Raw genomic sequence first — 19,315 nt, forward strand, 5'->3', positions numbered from 1 at the left:
GCCCCCCCGCAGAGACCTCAAGTGTCCTTCGTAGCAAGGTCTTTTTTGACCTACTTAGCGTTATTTTGTGTCGCGTGTGTATTAGGCTGCGGTCGCCGGCGTACATTTTCCGTGGAGGTTTAGTGAAATTAGGATTTCAGGCTCTCGTTGAAACAGGCTCGGCAAAAAAGTTCAAGTTCAAGTTCAAGTTCAAGAGATTATTTGTCACATACATACACAAGCGATGAAAAGTGATTTCGTCCTAAACAGAGGGTCTGGACTGCCTGTTTGGAGAGCTTGAAACCTCAGCAGCCGTCCAGGCACCAGTGGGTTGAGTGGCATGGATCAACATCACCCCCCGCTGATATCATGGTCTAGGTCTGGTAAATAGAGAAAAGAAAATATCTACAGTATGTATTATTCTAAAAATAAACTTTAATAAACTTAACACATCAATATGACAACAAAAACAAAATATTGTCGTGCACTCTCACCTAAAACGATCCTGCCCTGAGGTTACAACCATTTATTTTAAGGTACATCCATACAACTGCTACTGAAATTCAAGTACCGTGCCTACAATTTGTACACTGGCCTGAATGTCTGAGGAAAAAATACAGATTCCAAAGATGGAAGATAAAACCTGAACACAGAGACTAGGTGTGCGTGTGTGTGTGTGTGTGTGTGCGTGTGTGCGTGCGTGTGCGTGTGTGCATGTGTGTGTGTGTGTGTGTGTGTGAATCAGGGCATATTTCTCAGGGAATTTAAATATAAGAACTCAACTCAACTCTCGCATGGGCTCTCGGGACTGACTCCTTCTCTCACTGTGGCGCCCATTTATATCACATTAAACAAACTAAAATGCGGCAAACCCGACAGCACTCGTCTGGATCCTCATACCGATACGTCCACGCAGCTGACATTTGACGTGTGCGTTATCTAAAACACCGTAATCTCAAACCTATGAAACCTCAACCAGAAAAAAATCCTCCAACTTCACGCCAGATTCGAGCGAGTAAGTAAGTGAGTAAGTGAGTGCTTGATCAGTAACAATGACTTTGATGCTTTTTTTTCCCCCGCGCGGGGCGACAAAAGCTTGTTGATGTGCGCTCAAATCCCTGCCACCGGAAACGCCTGTGAAGCCTTTCATGAGTTATTTTTAACAGATCAGGTGTGCGTGCTGCGCTCCACAAATAGAAACGTTGCCTTCGAGGCCAACTCCAGTATTTGTCATTTTTGAGCTGTTTAATGTTGGTGTACGGCACTCCCTGCCGCAATATGGCCAATCCACACTCACCGACGTACATATTTGACCAATACATTATTTTAGCTTCCTAATTTCGAGCTCTCTTTCTTGTATTCATCAGGAGTGGGTAAAAAAAAAAATGTCAGAAAAGTAAAAAGTGAGAAAATTCCTCCACGGATAGGTGACATGGGGGATTGCTGTTTTCACTTTAGTTTTGGACGCTACAGCTGGTAGTGCCTCGGTGATGAGAAGGGGATTTGTTTAGAACTGGTTGCCATGGTCTCGCCAACCACATTCAATATTGCATTGGGGGGGAAACCCGAGGGGAAGAAGAATGCAATATGCTTCGTTCTGGACACGACCTTTAAAAACAAATGGGCTTCCACATCAGTTGATCAAAAGTTGGGTATCGGAGGATTTCTCCCAAAATGAAATGGAGTTGTCTAAAAAGGAGGTTGCGGGTCAGCGGTTCAACACAAACGTGCGGGTTACAAGAAGAGACAACGCCATACATAGAGAGCGAAGATATTTTTTTCTCCATCATTGAGCTTTTCCCCTTGCGTTCTCTTTTTAAGGGGTCTTTTCTGTGGCAAAAAAAAAAACAAAAAAAAAAACGTTGTGTAAATTCTCCCGAGAGAGGCGAGAGAGCCAGAAATACATTTTGAAATGCCACCCGCAGAAAAGGCCAGGCTTATCTCTCGCGCGAGGCTTTTTTTTTTTTTTTTTTTTTTTTTCCCCTCTCTACCCGGTTTTCCTACATTTGGTTTGGCTTATTTGTTCTTGTAGCGCATTTCAAACTGGCAGCCCTCCTAGTACCCCGCCGCATGGAAGCCGTCCCACACGCTTCCCCCTTTACTTTGACAACATCCGCAGTCTGGAAACCATCAATGGGCTGACAATCACTATTCACAGATGCCGAGAAGGCAGGTGCCGTCTGTTCCAGCAAGCAGGCTTATTCAAATCAATCCTTTTTACCCAGCCATTGGAAGCCGAACAAAAATAATTGTGGAGTATAATCCTAATTGACACATGCCCATTTCTATAAGTGTATTATGTACACATGCCTGTACGCGCGCAACCTGCTCCCGCTTCCCGTGCCGGATCGATGCGGTAATATCATACGCAGCGAGCGGGACCAATTTGCACGGCCCTTTTTTTTTTTTTAAACCAATTGGCAAAGTCGGGAGCAGCAGAAGCGAAGCCGAACACGGGAAAGTTATTTTCATTTGTATCCAATCTATTGGTTTAGGCTCCATCTGCCAGTTCTAATCAGCATGGCTCATTCAGTTTTTTGAGATGAACTCCTTTAATCGCTCCGCGTGGGGGGAGGGTGGGGGGGGGGGGGGGGGTCCTGGGTGAGCTCACATCGTCTCAGCTCATCCAAATCGGCATCGATCAAATGGATTAGAAGATGGGATTCAGTATGAAAAGCCAAAAAATTACTGGTCAATCTCATTACAGTGAAACAAAGGCAGGCTTGAAAACACACCTTGAGCCCACTCCGTTTGTTGGGCATTTCTCTTGTACCCATGTTTCGGTCTGAATTACAAATGAACTTGTGTACTGCGCTGTATTGCTGTTCTGTTCGGTGTTACTGTGTCGTACTATTGTATACTGTACTGTGTGTCTCCATACTCACTTTATTCACATGCACTATACTGCACATATCTGTATACACAAATAGCCAATCCCAAAACAAAACTCTATTCCCTTCTATTTTGTATCCCCACTCTGTATTACCTTTTTGTGTCTTATTTAATTTTTATTTTATTTTATTTATATTATTCTGTTCACTAACTGAATTACGTTTCAGGAATCAGTTGGTTTCAGTTAGTTGCTAGGTAGAAATAAGGTTAGCAATTATGTTCGGTTTAGTAACTATTGTGCATAATCTCCGGGTGCGTTGCAAAGACATTTCACTGCATATATGTATGAAAGTATGTATATGTATGCGACGAAAAAACCTCTTGAATTAAATTGAATTGAATTGAACTGAACTATGAAGCACAGCTGGTGCCCCCCAGCTGTGCCCGCCCCCTCAGTGGAACATCCATATTTCAGTTATCGCTGCAAGGCAGGATCACAGTCGTCCTGCAGTTTTTCCTTGCTTGCGGCTAGTTTGGGTCCGTGTTTCTAGGAAAGCCAGAAACTCACGTCCGCTCAAGTGCCGGGGACCTCCACGATGCTCGGCGTCTGCTGCGTGTAGTAATAATCAACCTTAAACAACTTGTACGGCTGCTATCTGATCACACATGAACAGAAGCCGCAGGTAAGCTCAACGTTACACCTGGGTTGAGAGGCAAAAGGAAAGAGGAGCACGTGCGCCGCTCAACAAACTCAAGGAATACCAGGCGCCGTCTGATGACGTTGCTTCTCTCGCATCTCGGCAACACAGTAAACGCACGTAAAGGCCAAAACACAATTTAGACTGTGACAGGCTACATCGAAAGGAGGACACACAACGTGGACATGGTCACTCCGCTAACCTCAAAACAATAACGCCAAGGGCCCAAGACACCGTAGATACACCCCGCCCCCTATTCAAATAACAAATTAAGAAATATGCAATGCAAATTCCGGTGATGTCTTCGCGCCGCTTTGTTCTACTTTAATGTAGTCGTCGCCAGCGCTCCCATTTCCCCCATTAAGACTGCACCTCCATCCATCCCGGCACGTCCGCCGCCGCCGCCGCCACTTCCGCCAACCCCCGTTGACCCAGATTCCCGTCTCACAGTCCCTAATAAGTGACTTCTCTGGGAGCTCGACATGGCGTAACTAATGGCCCCCGTCCCCGCCCATCAGCACGAAGCGGCGGGGTCCCACAAGGGGTGTCATCCTGCCCACAGAGGCCGCCCGGATCCGCGGTGCAGTGACGCTTGCGCCCAATTCCCCCGGCGCCGCAGATGCGATCCCCGGAGGCCAAGCGGATCCGCTCAAGCAGTCGGCCCACTCTCCCGGAGCATCGGGAGCATTAGCGGCTCCGCGCCCTCTGAATGAATAAAAAAATAAAAAGATAAAACTCCCGAGATGTAGATTTCGGTGATGTTTTCCCCGCCCGCTTCGCTCGGTTTTAATGGAGTCGTCTGCGAGCGCTCCCGTTTCCCCCGGTTTGACACAAATTTCACCCTTTTCCTCTCCCCTCATTATCTTTTATTTCCTGAGTGACTCAATATCCTGCTGGGTTCTTCTTCCCACCGAACCCGCTTCAGTAATGGTAAGGACCTCCACTTCCCCGCCGTCGGAAATCAAGTATCTATGGAAAGCGGATGACACGGGGGTCGGCGCCGAGGGAGCCTCGACGGGTCTGTGAACGTTTGAGAAGGAACGGCCGACGCACTGGCGCTTTTCAAAGGGAGTCAGCGCTGAGATGGAAGTCGACACCCTCAGCGGTGGAGTCGAGTGAACGGATTTCAGCCTGGAAAAAATACACCTATAGTGCATTCAATGACATGCTGCCTTCTTTTGACAGGAGGCTTTAAGTTTTTCTCCTTGCAGTACAAACAAGCGCAGACACATTCCGCCAGTACATGTGCTGTGTTCTACCGTGAGGCCCCCGAGCCTCATGGATGTGAATTCAATTTAGACTTACTGTATGTGGTTTCAGAAAACGTTATTAATCCCGGGAGGCAAACTGGGGTGTCTATTATACAGTATGTGCGTTTTCAGGTGTAATCGGGGCTTTCAGGGCAGTAAATGCGCCCGATACCCCGCTGTCTGTCTCCGTAGCCCAGCCCTCTTCAGCCCCGCTGACCAATCGGGTTCCGTCAGGGAGACTGACAGGAAGAGGCCTGTCCCTCCATGAAAGCCGCTGATTAGCCGACTGAGAACCGCTCACAGGATTATTTGAGAGGGTAATTGCTTTCTTTTTTCCATTGAAACCGAAAGCTTCTCATAACCGCGAGGACAATAACTCAATCTCTGTATTAAAAACTGATTACATAATAGCCGAACGAAAAAAAAACTATGTAGAAAAAAAAACCTGCTGAATTATTCATTCCTGTTACTGGGTGCATAAAGCATTTTGCCGATTTAATATCATTCATTTATTCATGGAAAATTGCCATCATAAAAATTGTTAATAATTAATTAAACAAGAGTTTGACGATGATCTAGTGGCATACAGTATGCAAAATATGCATTAATTAAAAATAAAATGTATGTATGTACTGTAGGTATGAAGGGTGGATGTAATCCTGGCTCAATAAACGTAGTGCCGGGCAGCACACCTAAACTCACTAAGGTGCAAATACAAATAATCACGGCAAGTCCACTCCAAGTAAAATGCTAAAAATGTGAAAACCAGCTTGGTAAATGATTGGGAAAAGCACAAGGGAAACATAACCCCACTCCTTTGGGACTACCATGTCTTTTTCTTTGTTTGTCGCTTGCCCACCAGATTTCCTACTTCACCGCCCCTGCTATTTTATTCACTGCTGTGTACCAATCGCACGGCCCTCGTGAGTAGACCACAATCAAGGCAACAGCCTGCCAGGGAACCCTCTGGAAAGTGTGTGATCAGCAAACCCCGGGAGAAATGGGAAGTCAACGCACCTTTGCCCCAGAATTAGACCTGTCTGCCAGAATTGCAGATAGGTCATATTCTCCCATCATCTCCGTTTAGACGGAGGCTCTGAGTTTCCCCTTTGATATGTCGGTATAATTGTGCCAAGGTCAAAAGAACTGGGCTATGGAAGAGTGACAACTGCAGTCACTTCAGCCATTGCACACCATCAGCGTCAAGCGTCAAACCTGCGTCCAACCTTCCCTTTCCCCCAGAGGGAGCGTCGACGCCCATCCTGCCATCATCACCTGCCCCGCCCCGCTCCAAGCCCAGAGGTCAAATAGTTGGAACTTTCAACCAGTAAAAGCAAGAATGCATTAGATCCACTGTGTTGGGTGGATTACACTCGATCAGTAGGTGTTCTGGTCACGTAATTTTTTTGTTATTGAGGCGGTGGGGATATTTCTTCAGCCATGAGTGTCGTTTAGTACATTGCATTCTTTCCGGGGAAAGGCCACCAACAATGGAAACAGCATACAGAGGAGCATATACAGTACATAATGCATATGCGTTTGAATGGCTGTTTCTAAAATAAAGGATCAAATACAGGATTTTTATTACAAAATAATCTCAGGGATTACCACTTTAACTCTTTTTTGAAACAGTTTTTTCATAATTATATATGTTGAATAAGATACTGATTATAATCACTGCCAAAAATGACCATGTTTAAACAGGATATATTGTATATAACAAGGACACTATTCATATGAACATACAGTATAAACAGCTATTGCACGGATTATACCTCAAAGTATTATCTTTAGCTAATAACAAACTAAGTAACCAGAGAGCATACATCGAAAAACATCTATTGAAATGAAACACTGTTCGACAGTACGATTCAATATCTGGAGTGAAGAATACACCAGTATCTAAGTGACTCGGAAACACTGTAAAAACAACAAAAAAGCTTTGGAACACAACACCAAAACAACATAAAATCAGAGTTTCTCAGCGAGCCGACGGACTAGATTCATAGGATTGTACATACTCTAATCACGCTTTGTTTAGAGTTTGTCTGCAATGTTTCTTTCCATTTTGTTGTTGTCTTTGAATTACAATAATCCCATGAAATGTAAGAAGCTTATCGGGGGGTAAACTCAACTTACATCTGGCACTGGTTAGGTAACAAGCAGCGGGGCCAGTTTTTAGGATTTCACTTCTGACTCCGCTGAGTGGGTGACAGTCGGAAAAGGCGGGGAGCCGGTCGGGGGTCGGCGCCAGGCCCGCGTGCGATCGACGTCTCCGCGTGCCTTTTAAAGAAAACCACTCCCCACTTTTGACGACCTGTCACGGTACACACGCACATGCAGGCTGACGGTGCACCTCCGCCTGCCGACACCGACCACTGCCGCCTTGCCAGAAGGAGAACCCGAACGGCAACGTGTGCGGAGAACTTTACGAGACGATGACAAAGTGTGGATTGCAGCGTTGCACATCAATGTATATGAACCATTCTGTATCATTCCTCTGTACAGTAGGGGGCACGCTGGAACGCCGGGTAGAGCTGTTGGTTTTAATCTCATCTCGGGAATCTCACATGTTTTCAACGTGTTGAAAGAAATCATTATCTCCCATGCAGTTCCAGCACAAAGGTGCGACGAAGAAAATCACGGAGGGAAGGCCGGAACCTTGGAAAGACTTTAGATGCATGCTGTTCTGTCAACCATCCGTCTCCGTGCTGGGTGTCTGGTTCTTGCCGGGAGGACAGTAACTGACAATCTCCATAGCATTTTACATTTTACATCGTGTACGATACGGCTTTTAAAAGGGTGAAACAAAGTAAAGGTCAATAGTCCGATCGGGAACACTAAAGCCACGTGGACCCGGAACGCAGCGCAGCCAGCTCGGGCGGAAAACCCCAAGGGAGAACTTCTGCTTTTTATTGGCTCTATTACCCACAGATGACGAGCCGCGTCCTCAAAGCCTCTGTTATATTTCCGTAACACATTTCCATTCATAACACCACGCCTGTTGCTGAATCCTAACCAACGGAGATAATGACAATCTGTCACTGAATGAAGGCTACAGGATCATATAGATGGCACTGAACTCTGTTGGGACAAGCTGAGACCTTCAGCTATCCGAAGGGCTTTGCCAAAGACCAGTTCAAAACTGGAATTGGGTATTGGGCTACTGAAGTGTGTTGTAAATCTGGTAATATATCAATTAAAGGGCAGGTTTCTCTCAGACCTTGACTCTATTCTTGTCTGCAGACATACAGTAAGCTTATTATATAAGAGACAATGTGTCTGAGGTCTCAAATAAATGAATCCCATCCTTCAGTAGGAAAAAACAGCTTAAATAGTGACAAATATGAAGCAGAAACTGATTTTTGTCAGTAAGGACCACCTGCAGTAAACACATGAATAACATTGAACACTGAATGATCAAAAATAAATGATGATCTTAATTGCTCTCATTTTTTCCAAACATTGGGATTCTTGAGCCTTGAAGCAGGATGTCTATGATATCCATACTGTTCCGAGTGTGTCTCTGCAGAAGGCAAATTGAGGTCTTGGGAGACAGATAGTGACACTAGCAGAGCGTTGTGAGGGAGGCAAGCAACATGAGCAGTGCAATGGCCGCCAGCAATGTATGTACTTTCATTTCTATCCCAAACCCCATGGGGGACAATGTCACGATTGTCTTAATTTGCCATTTTCTGCGGCCGGCTTCAATGGCTCCAGCGTACTTTTATGCTGGATTTGACGAAACAAGCACATTACCATACGTTAGAGCTCAACATGGCGAGGCAAATTGAAATTTATGAATTTAATGTTTTAAAGATTAGACGTTGCTATTTCTAAAGTGCAGGACCCTGTCAGTGGCCATCAAACATCTGAAAATGTGGTCACAGTCTTTCCCTGATCTCTCCCTCTGCTTCATCCTTTCCCCTTTATCTCCCTTTCACTAATACACACACACACACACACACACACACAGACACGCACACACGCACACACACACACGCACACACACGCACACACACGCACACACACACACACACAGCAATACGATGAAGTCAATTTCAATGTCAATTACCACATTCTGAGGGTATAAGAAGATAACTTGACATACAGGCCTGCTGCCATATTTATCGTCGTCTCCAAAGTCCCATGAATCATTTAATCAAGGACTGCACTCAGAGAGGCAGCGCTCGAACAGGAAAATAGGAACACCATATATCCGGCACTTAAATCATTCATCCGACATTGTGTATGTACAGAGTACATATAGCCATGGATGGGTTTAAATGGCTGACTGAACTTCAAGACCAGTCACAACAAGGATCCAAGCTCTGCAGATCCAAGCGTTTGCAAAACTTTGTTTTCCAGTTCTAAACTTTTGCAGAACATAAACAGTCAAACTTTTATCTCAAGCACGAGATTCGTTTTTTTTTTTGTTATCACATCTCATGTAAAAAAAAAAAACAAACGTGCAAGGAACCAGTTACTGGTGCAATGAGTCTCAGAACCGGCGCTTACCTTCCCATCACTGGAGTATCTCCGGGTGTGCTGCGCCGCCCCTGCGCTCTGGTTCATGTTTCAGCACGTTGGAGAGCTCCGCGCAGAGGAAAAGCCTGGAAATGCGCAGGAAAATCCTCCTTTTCCTGGGAAAACGGGACTTCTGCAAAGTGGAGCGGAGACAAACTGTCTGACGCAGGGGACTCGCTGAGAGCCGCGTAAAGCAATGCGTCCTCTCTGCTGCGACGCGCGCCTTCTGGACCAATGACGCCCCGTGCGTAAAGACGCGCGGCTGGTGCGCCAGATGTGAGCGCGCCCGGGATCTTCATTCATTCGTTCGTGTGTGAGCAACGCACTGATGCAGCGTGCGAGTTATCCAGAAGCTGGAAACGCGGGTGAAGGCATCCGAGATTGAAGATTATTTGTGGGTCACATGCAGTCAGGAACGTTGCAGGAAAATTATAAAATGCCAAACTCGGAAGTAGGAAGAAATAAAAAAGTAGGAAGGAAATTAATCCTTTATTATTATTATTATTATTATTACTATTATTATTATTATTATTATTGTTATTATTTTTATTATTATAATTGTTGTTGTTGTTATTATTATTATTTCTTTTATATATATATATATATATATATTTTTTTTTTTTTTTTTTTTTGCTATTATAATAATAATAATAATAATAATAATAATAATAATGATAAACTAACCCAGAAAAAATGTATCTACAAGAAAAAATATATAAGCAAAAACATAAGAAAAATATACATATGTACTGTGTATGTGTCTGTATGTGACCTAATTCATTTGAAATTGAGTGTTCTTGATAAAAAAATAAGAATCACAGCAACAATGAGATAACAGCAGAGGCTTAACAACGGGCTCATGGTGTCATTGAACGCACAGATGTGCAAAGCCAGGAAGTCCACATTAAGAGAGGACTGTGAGTTTATCAGCTCACTGCCCTTCTCCCCATGTTTATCTCTATCTCTTTTCTCTTTGCCTCAAGTCTCTTTATCTCAACGAGTCTCTCATATATCGTCATCTTTAAACATGAGCACATGTGTTTCTTTTCTCTCTCTCTCTCTCTCTCTCTCTCTCTCTCTCTCTCTCTCTCTCTCTCTCCTATATTTACTGTATCTCACTCTATCTCTTTGCTTTTGTCTCTTTCCCCTCTCTCCCAACACACACACACACACACACACACACACACACACACACACACACACTGTAACAGATCCACGTTTAATTGGTTTTTCTATTTGTGCATTGCAGTGACAGCTGGAGCTGGCTTTATTGCAGACTTATCACATAGAATCTAGGAGAGAATCCACAAAACAGATTAGAATACTGAAAACAGTGTCTTTGTCGACATCCTCACTGTCAAATATTAAATGACATTCTTGAGCAGGTGAGAGTGAGAGATGAGCACAGACCCATAGGGAAAGTAATAGCTGTGGAATCTAGAATATCGTTTGGTCTTTAATGAGTGGATATAATATTCAGCTTTGGGGGAAAAGTGCAGTATTTTAATTCAAAGAAAAACAGAACAAAGGAGGATCACTAATAACTGCTCACATAATAATTATGTGAGCGTGCTGAACTCCATGAACCACCTTTTCATATCAAGCACCCTCAATTTGATACGCATTAGGCCACGGACCCCAAATTCCATACAATTTTTCTCTGGGACCCCGATCTGAGATTTTTATTGATAGGTATGATTTCGTCCAAACTCCCATACCTGTCAACTATAGTTAGGGTGATGACAGTGGATGACCCTAACAGTCACTATTACACATTCTTTAATGGTGCTGACGATTTGTAAATGAAAAATAATGGTGAAGTTTAACCATTAATCATTATGCTGGGAACCTGGAACCTCTTAAACGACCCCCGGGGGTCCCTGGACACCACCAGTGATTTGTCTGATCATTTCAACTTCGGAGGAGGTGTCCTACTCAAAGGGAATTCAGCTGGAATTCAACCTGAGTTCAAAGTTCTGCAAGAATCAAACACGAGATCTCCAGGTCGTGACGCTCTGCGTCGGGCGGCACTCAAGGAAGTTGGACCGGGACACCCTCCTCACGCTCAAAACAGCCTATTTGCTTAATTCGAGGCCTCTCATCTTTAAATGTACTTGTATTCTTCGCCACCAAATCATCCATACCACCCACAAAATTAAAACATGCACTTGCTGAGATGAATGGTAACCACCACACTGCTCCCCGTTGATATCTGAGCAGCGTGGCCCAGGGGATCCCGCGACCCACTTTCCAATCACGGGGCTTTGATTTCAAGGCTGTTTTTTCCCCCCTGTAATTGATGGAGACCAGGTTCACGAGAGCAACCGCTTGGTGAAGCCGCATCATGGATCCACATCTCAAAGCAGCTAGCGTCGATCATCAGACGTAGCGACAAGGTTCACCGGCGAGAACGCGAGCGGCTGTAGCGCCGCCGACCCTCGAGGAAATGGGGAGCGCCGCAGCAATCACGCGGCGGCCGGTGGTGCCGCACTCTGGAGCTCCTCCACAAACACAGAAAGTCAACTGGTTTTTCCGGGTGACAACTGTTTGTTGACAAAAGCCGAGAAGACCGTTCTTCACTTGGTCATTGAATTAATCACATGTTGATGAATCCAGTCATTAGGATGGCTCGTTTGTAAAATCCTTTCTTGCTTATTTATTTTCATTTGGTGGGGCCATGTTCATGCGCCCATTCATGAAGCTCCCGCCATGACTAAAGTCTAAACCAATCAAACCATTGATATATTTTTATTTAAATTAAGGGGAATACGTTTCAATTTCATCCAACTATATTGCCATTATTATTATATATATATATATTATATATATATTATATTATATTAATATATTATATTATTATAATTGCCCTCTCGTCTCGCAACCTCCTAGTGGCTCAAATAGGCAAGAAAAGGAAGGAGCAGAGTATGAAATTTGAACGAGGTGTTGCAATAAAATGTAAACACCAAAAATACAGGAGAAATAAATATTTTAAATGAAAGGATGATGACATAAAAATATAAAGATAAAGTTAAAATTCCCAAGTGATTAATAAAAGAGTATAGTGTATAATACACATATACAGTATAAAATATATAGAATCTACTACTGTATGTTATGTGGGTGTGGGTGTAACTTTATAATTTACTTTTTAAACTAATTCTGTTGTTCTGTGCACTTTTGTGTCGTTGCTCATAACAAAAAGAAAAAAGTCTTTACAAAAGAGAGTGGTGTTGATCAGGCCCCTGGAAGGGGAAGGGAAACGCCGGCGGCCATCGCGCCCCCAGCCAACGAGCACGGAGACACAGAGGCTCCTGAGACGACCCGCGAGCGACGGCTGGGCACGGTTTGGCATTTTCAACACCATAAACCCAGACCCTTGAAAAAAGATCTCTTGTTCCCCTGCTCACGGGATTCAAGGGAATTGGGAAATTGTTCGCTGGTGCCGTGCCAGTCATACAGTGTGTGTGTGTGTGTGTGTGTGTGTGTGCGCGTGCGTGTGCGTGTGTGTGCGTGCGTCTCAGTAGAGGTGTTTCTGTAAGCGATCCTGCAACACACTTTGGTGTTTTCATTCGGAGCCAGAGTTTACGTGTGTGCCCCCCTCCCTCCCCACCATGAACCCCGACATCAATAAGTAAAGACCGTCTCCTCTGCTGGCTCGTCGCAGAGCACTTTGAAGGCCCGCAGGCTGACGCTTTTTGCTCCACTTGAAAGCGGGAAATACGCCGTTTTTTAAGGGAGCGAGCGGCGCCGCTCACCTTTTGATCCGCCAAAGGTTGGGAAGCGAGAGGGAGAAGGGTGTCGGCGTTCGCCGTTTAGCAGCGTGGAGCGCAGGCACCGCGCACAACGGCGACTGGTGACAGGATAACAGGACGAGGCGTTGCGTGGTGAAAACGGGGGCCGCTGGCCTTCAGCTTCTGCAGCCTGAGCGCACACTACACCACCGCGGGAAACCGCAAAGATGAGTTTGGGAAGAGGGGTTTCTGGCGTGGTTGAGTCCTCACAAAAAAAGTCAGATATCCCGTATATCACATGTGAAACCCACGTTAATCACATATCAAGGTATTTTTTGGTCGCATGTATGGTGCTCACTGGTGCAATGCAAAAGAACCACCTCATCCTCCTGAGTGCATCACATGGGTTAGGCTGTTACAGTGCATATGCCCCAATACATCCCACGTGCATCACATGAGGCCTATGACCTATGACATGAAATTTGTTCCAAAAACATATTTACATGCGTGTCACATGCGCCAGCCTGTGGGTAAATGTGAAACATCACAAATGTGACATGAGTTCACGTGTTCTTTTGCGTGTGAAACCACGGGACTTTTTCCGTCTGGGAGCCAGCGGCGCAGGCTTGAGAGCCGAGGCGTCGCGGCCCCCACGGCTGAAAGCTGCTCGATTCTTTGTTGTCGTTTCCATGCGGCGTCTCAACATCTGGCTCCCTCGGAGCAGCTGGGGCCGAGACGCAGGTACGGCACAAAGCGAGGGCGACCCCTGTCTCCCAGCGGCCTTGGTTAGGACGGGAGTGAGCTTTGAACAGGATAATTCAGTGTTGGACTATAAAATATCAAAGATTAGAAAGAAGTTTTACAAGCGCTTTAATGGTGACACGCCAAACGTCGACGTGGCCTCAACCGGCGTGAGGGCGATTGCCACCTCTTGAACACCGTAATGGGATACACCATTTTTTTTTGTTCTATAACTAGGATCATTTTTTTTTGTTTTCATTTGAACTTGCATCTCTTGAATAACTTCCAGCAAGGGAACTCCATAAACACCTGAGATCTCATGTCATAACCACCTCAGACTGGTAAAGAGCTGATGGACATCTCTATCCTCTAATATATTCACTGAAGTTGAGTTAATAAAGGCGCGCTGCATTCCAAACTCTAGGGTTTGGTATTATTTCCGGCTTCACGGGTTCGGCTGGAGACTCAGACCTGCGGCCGGGCGCGTGAGGTCAGACGGGCGCCAGATGCACGGATGACGTCTGTTCCAGCACTGTTTTTGGTTTTTTTTGTTCGTTTTTTCACGGTGTCCGCCCGCTGCCACCTCCCGCAGCGCACCGCGTACGTCGCGTACGTCGCGGGGCGAGGCGCCTCGTCGGAGGAGCCCGTGTGCCGTGGCACGACTTTCAAAATAGGTCAGGTCGCGCTGTACGTCGGACCATGTGGAAAATTTTTCTTTGGATCTCCGCTCTAATCTGGTCCGGGCCGACCTTCCTCACACGCTGCGCCGATGCCCGGTAATCCTTCTGATTCTCTGTGTTGTCATTTTTTTTTTTTAATCTCCCGCCCATGATGATTACGGTATGAGTTATGAAAATTATTTTTAAGTTTCTGTTTTTTCAGTGCTCCATTCCTGTCGGTCGATCGCGGCAATCAGAGGTCAGTTACTTCTGAATTGTGAGCTGATTGTCCAATTGCAGCAATTGATGCGTTCCCTTTCAACCCTCCCGTACACAGGAAGTAGAACATTGAGACGGGATGCAATCAGTTCTAAACCAATGAGGAGAGAGAGAGAGAGAGACAGAGAGAGAGAGAGAGAGAGAGAGAGAGAGAGAGACGCTCGTTTCTTTTTTTTTGATGGATTTGCAGGATTTCCATTATTTCTAATAATGGAAATAAACTGTATGACCCAGTATTTTTTTATTTTAAGAGTGCGAGCAGAAATACACGCATGGTGCTGTTAATCTGTCATTTTTGCCCTTTTTTCATTTGAATTACACTCTCTACTTCTCCACTCTCTACACGAGCAATAACAACAGAAAGCAGGAAAGAGCAAGTCACAAGAAAGGCAAATTACCTCATTCCAATTTTGCCCCAATAATATTTTGTTCCTGTTTGAGTTTATTTTTTTATTATCGGGAAACTATAATTGCCCGGACTTTAAGGTTGTCCGAGCAATTTCAGGTTGGACGCCATCGGCAAAAATATAATCAGTGTGGGAAATTCTGTTTTGGTCGGTAGATCTGTTAATAATAACCGTTGCCACGGGCAGCCCCTTCTGGGCTGGCTTAAATAGTATGTCTAGTTTATAACTAGTATAGTACATCTAGTTTATAACTAGTATGTCTAGTTTATAACTAGTATAGTACATCTAGTTTATAGCTAGTATATCTAGTTTATAACTAGTATGTCCAGTTTATAACTAGTATGTCCAGTTTATAACTAGTATGGCTAGTTTATAACGAGTATGTCTAGTTTATAACATGTATTTCCAGTTTATATACGACACAGTCAATTAATTCTGTTATATAATTTTAGAACCCAGAATCACAATTGTGGCGCCTCCCCCTGCGGCTGCCTGCGCGAGCACCTTGTGTCGATTACGCACATTTTGGTATCTTTTGGTATTTTTAGAGGTTATAGAGCTTATTGTGCGTAATCACCGGGTGTCATGAAATTTCACGGCATATATGTATGACCGTATGTGTATGTATGTGACAAATAATCTCTTGAACTTGAACTTGAACTTCACGTCCCTTCCTATCACGCCGCCTACGCGCCCCTACAGACACCAGCTTGTGGCGCCATCTTGTGATGCTACACAGAAACCACAACGGGGACGTATCGATAGCAAAATCTCAAACGTCCCATTCAGCACGACTCATTTCACGATGAACGCGAACGTCCGGTACAACGTGAACAACAGTAAATAGCTCAACTAAGGCCACATTCCTGTCGGGGGAATAGTTCACTGCGCTGTTGAGGACTTTTAGCAGAAACTCTTAAACTAGGCATACTGGTTATAAAAATCGTTTCAAATCAACATTCCATTGTCACTGTCTTCCATCATTTCGCATTGGGGACCTGATCTCCCTGTTGGGGTTTATTTTGCCATAATCACCATCTGACCGTTGTTTGTATTTTTGCGTTTAGAAATAACCAAAACCTCCAAGCGCTTAACTTTAAAGTTAAATTCGCCGCAGCACAGGCCACTGGATGTACCGCCGGCGTGACAGCCTGACACGTCCCCAAATTCACTCGGCTATAAATTCCTTGTAATCTACTTCATCTGCACCTTGGTCGTATTCCTCCCCCGTTTGTGTGCAGCGTGTGCATTCTCTCATCATGATAAGATCAGTTGGCCTTTCATCCCCACAGCGTCGGAATTGTTGCCTTTGATATGGCCAGGAGTCGGAAAAGCAGAGGAGAGTTTGTAGAATAGGAGAAAGGGAGAGAGGGGGCGAGGGAGAGAGGGAGCGAGAGAGGGGGCGAGAGGGAGAGAGAGGGAGAGGGAGGGGGTGAGAGAGAGAGAGAGAGAAAGAGAGAGAGATAGAGGGGGGGAGGGAGAGAGAGAAAGAGAGAGGGAGAGGGAGAGAGGGGGCGAGAGGGAGAGAGAGAAAGAGAGAGGGAGAGGGAGAGAGAGAGAGGGGGCGAGAGGGAGAGAGAGGGAGAGGGAGAGAGAGAAAGAGAGAGGGAGAGGGAGAGAGAGAGAGAGAGAGATCAGCCATGGGTTCAGAGCAACTCCCTGTCAATCCGAGCCGCACACCTCCGACGGCGAGATGTGTCCGTCAGCCAGTGAGACGGGCGGGGCTGCTGGGGGCGTTGGAGGCGGTGGGGGCGGTGCTGGCTCCACACGGGGCTGCGTCTCCCTCCTCACCACACCCCTCTACCCGTCTCTCAATCACCCCCCGTTTCCGGCCCCCGCACCGTCCCTCGGAGACAGCCGGTGTGTTTACACTGCGGCTCAGTTATGCCACCGTCAAGGCTCCGATTATTATTATTATTGTTATTATTTATTTATTTTCCTGCCTTTAAGCCTTTTAATCCCTTTGTTGACGGAACTATTTCCATACAACTCTGTTGTTTAGTGCAACACAAATCAGCCGGATTGACAGGCCTTTTCACTTTCATTAAATAAACCCCCCTCTCTCTTTATGGCTCTCTCTCTCTCTCGCTCTCTCTCGCTCTCTCTCTCTCTCCCTCTCTCTCTCCCACTCGCTCCCTCTCTCTCGCCCTCACTCCGCCAGACAGCCTTGTTTGTGTCCAACGCTGTCATTAACTGTGACCACAGCGATTGATGCGTTCCCTTTCAACCCTCCCGTACACAGGAAGTAGAATATTGAGACGGGATGCAATCAGCTCTAAACTGATGAGGAGAGAGAGAGAGAGAGAGAGCGAGGGAGAGAGAGAGAGACGCTCGTTTCTTTTTTTTTTTTATGGATTTGCAGGATGGATGTTATTTTCAATAATGGAAATAAATTGTATTACCCAGAAATTTTTCTTTCAAGAGTGCGAGGACAAAAACTCGCATGGTGCTGTTAATCTGTCATTTTTTCCCTTTTTTCATTTGAATTACACTCTCTACTTCCCCACTCTCTACACGAGCAAAAACAACAGAAAGCAGGAAAGAGTAAATCACAAGAAAGGAAAATTACCTCATTCCAATTTTGCCTCAATAATACTTTATGTAATGTGTAAAGTAAATGTGGCTTCGCTTTTTGTTCCCGTTTGGAATTTTTTATTTATTTTTATTATCGGGAAACAACTAGCAATTTAAGATTGGACGTCATTGGCGAAAATATAATCAGTGTGGGAAATTCTGTTTTGATTGGTAGAGAGGACAAAATAATTTAAAAAGAAGAATTGACGGCCAGACTTTCATCTTTGAGGTAACCGCAAGGTCAAATAACTCATTGTGGAAAGAAGAAAAAAACAGTTTGGGCTGAATCTGCGAGACCCCCCTCCTACGAGATGGCATCGTACGTCGTCCTCATGCACTCCGGCGCCTTTCATCTCCGTTAAAAAAATAGAAATTTAAAAAAGGACTATGTGACGGAGCTGCCCCACTTTCCCATCCACTCCCACACTACCACGGTGGATTAGGTGGGCCCGACCTTCTTGCCTCCATTCTGATTACCTCTTCACTTTCCGTTAAGGGTGCCGACCAAATCAGCGCGTCCGACGCGCCTCCCCCCGGCTCCGCATTTCGCATTCTGTTTGTTTTCCGCATTCAAATCGTCCGACGTTGGAAATCGATGTTCCCGCGCAGGTCCTCCTGGTCGGCCGGCGTTCACCTGCCTTTTAGCATGGCGTCCCATAAATCATAAATGTGACGAGGGGGGACGCGGGTGGCAGGAGGCTCCGAAGAGTGTAGGAGGTGTGACGGGAGGCCAAGGTGAGAGGATACACGGGGGACAACACGGCATCATGAAATGGAAGTGGAGACGGAGAGGTCGTGCGGCCCTCAGAAGTAGGCGATTAACGGCCCGCGACCGTCCGTGAGAAACACTGAGGCGTGCTGATGGAGCTCCCTACACTGTATAAAATCACTGGATCGTGCAAAAAAAAAAAATCCAATGACTCAAATCGTCATTTTTCAGGGCACAACCGCCCCTGGCGACGATCCCCGGGTAACGGTGATCACGCCGGGTAAAGAGAGTCCGGAGCAAATACAATTATTCTGACACGTGCTACGGTGCTATCTCCCGGTTCGCGGAGTGGTTCACCTTGAATCCACATTTCGCGGGCGGAGACAGGGGACGGTTGTGGGTTCTGCCGCCGCCGCCGCCGCCGCCGCTTCTGCCGCTTGCGAGAAATTTGCCGCTTGCGAGAATGAGGATTATCTGCTCCATTTGGGAATGGCTCTTTGGCACACTTCAGCGTGCGGGTACAATGCTGACAAAGAATGATTAATGCGTGGGTCTATTTAAGAATTTTGTAATTACGGGGAAAATGGAAGGAGACGGAACAAAATGCACAAAGGGAATAAAGCCCCGCAAAATATATCTGTAATGAGGTGAAAAGTAAGACATGCAACACCAGGGACGGTATTATAACTTTTAATGGTGTTTGACCAAGAATCGGAGGGGAACAATGTGACAAGCCCACCGCTGGGACAGGCCCAGTGTCCCCATCATAAAAGCAACACAGAGGAATAACGAGCGCCAGGACAAATTTAATTCAGTCGTCTTCATTTCCCATTTAATATGTTTCATCAAGCCACAGAACTCACTTTCCTTCAGCACTGTCGGGTTTGTCAGAAAGATTCATGACTCAGTGACGAATGTTATTATTTTAA

General features: G+C 45.5%; 1 protein-coding gene across 1 annotated transcript in view; it reads right to left on the minus strand.

The window, feature by feature from the left end:
• Window positions 1–19,315, minus strand: part of LOC307243929 (inactive dipeptidyl peptidase 10-like) — a 139,752-nt gene that overhangs the window by 102,442 nt on the left and 17,995 nt on the right. The window contains exon 3 of the mRNA XM_080018898.1: window positions 9,278–9,419. Coding sequence (XP_079875024.1) covers window positions 9,278–9,334 — 57 coding nt within the window. The 5' untranslated portion in view covers window positions 9,335–9,419. The remainder of the gene's footprint in view (window positions 1–9,277; window positions 9,420–19,315) is intronic.

The sequence above is a fragment of the Zeus faber genome (assembly GCF_960531495.2).
Source record: "Zeus faber genome assembly, chromosome: 18".
In the NCBI taxonomy this organism is placed as follows: Eukaryota; Metazoa; Chordata; class Actinopteri; order Zeiformes; family Zeidae; genus Zeus; species Zeus faber.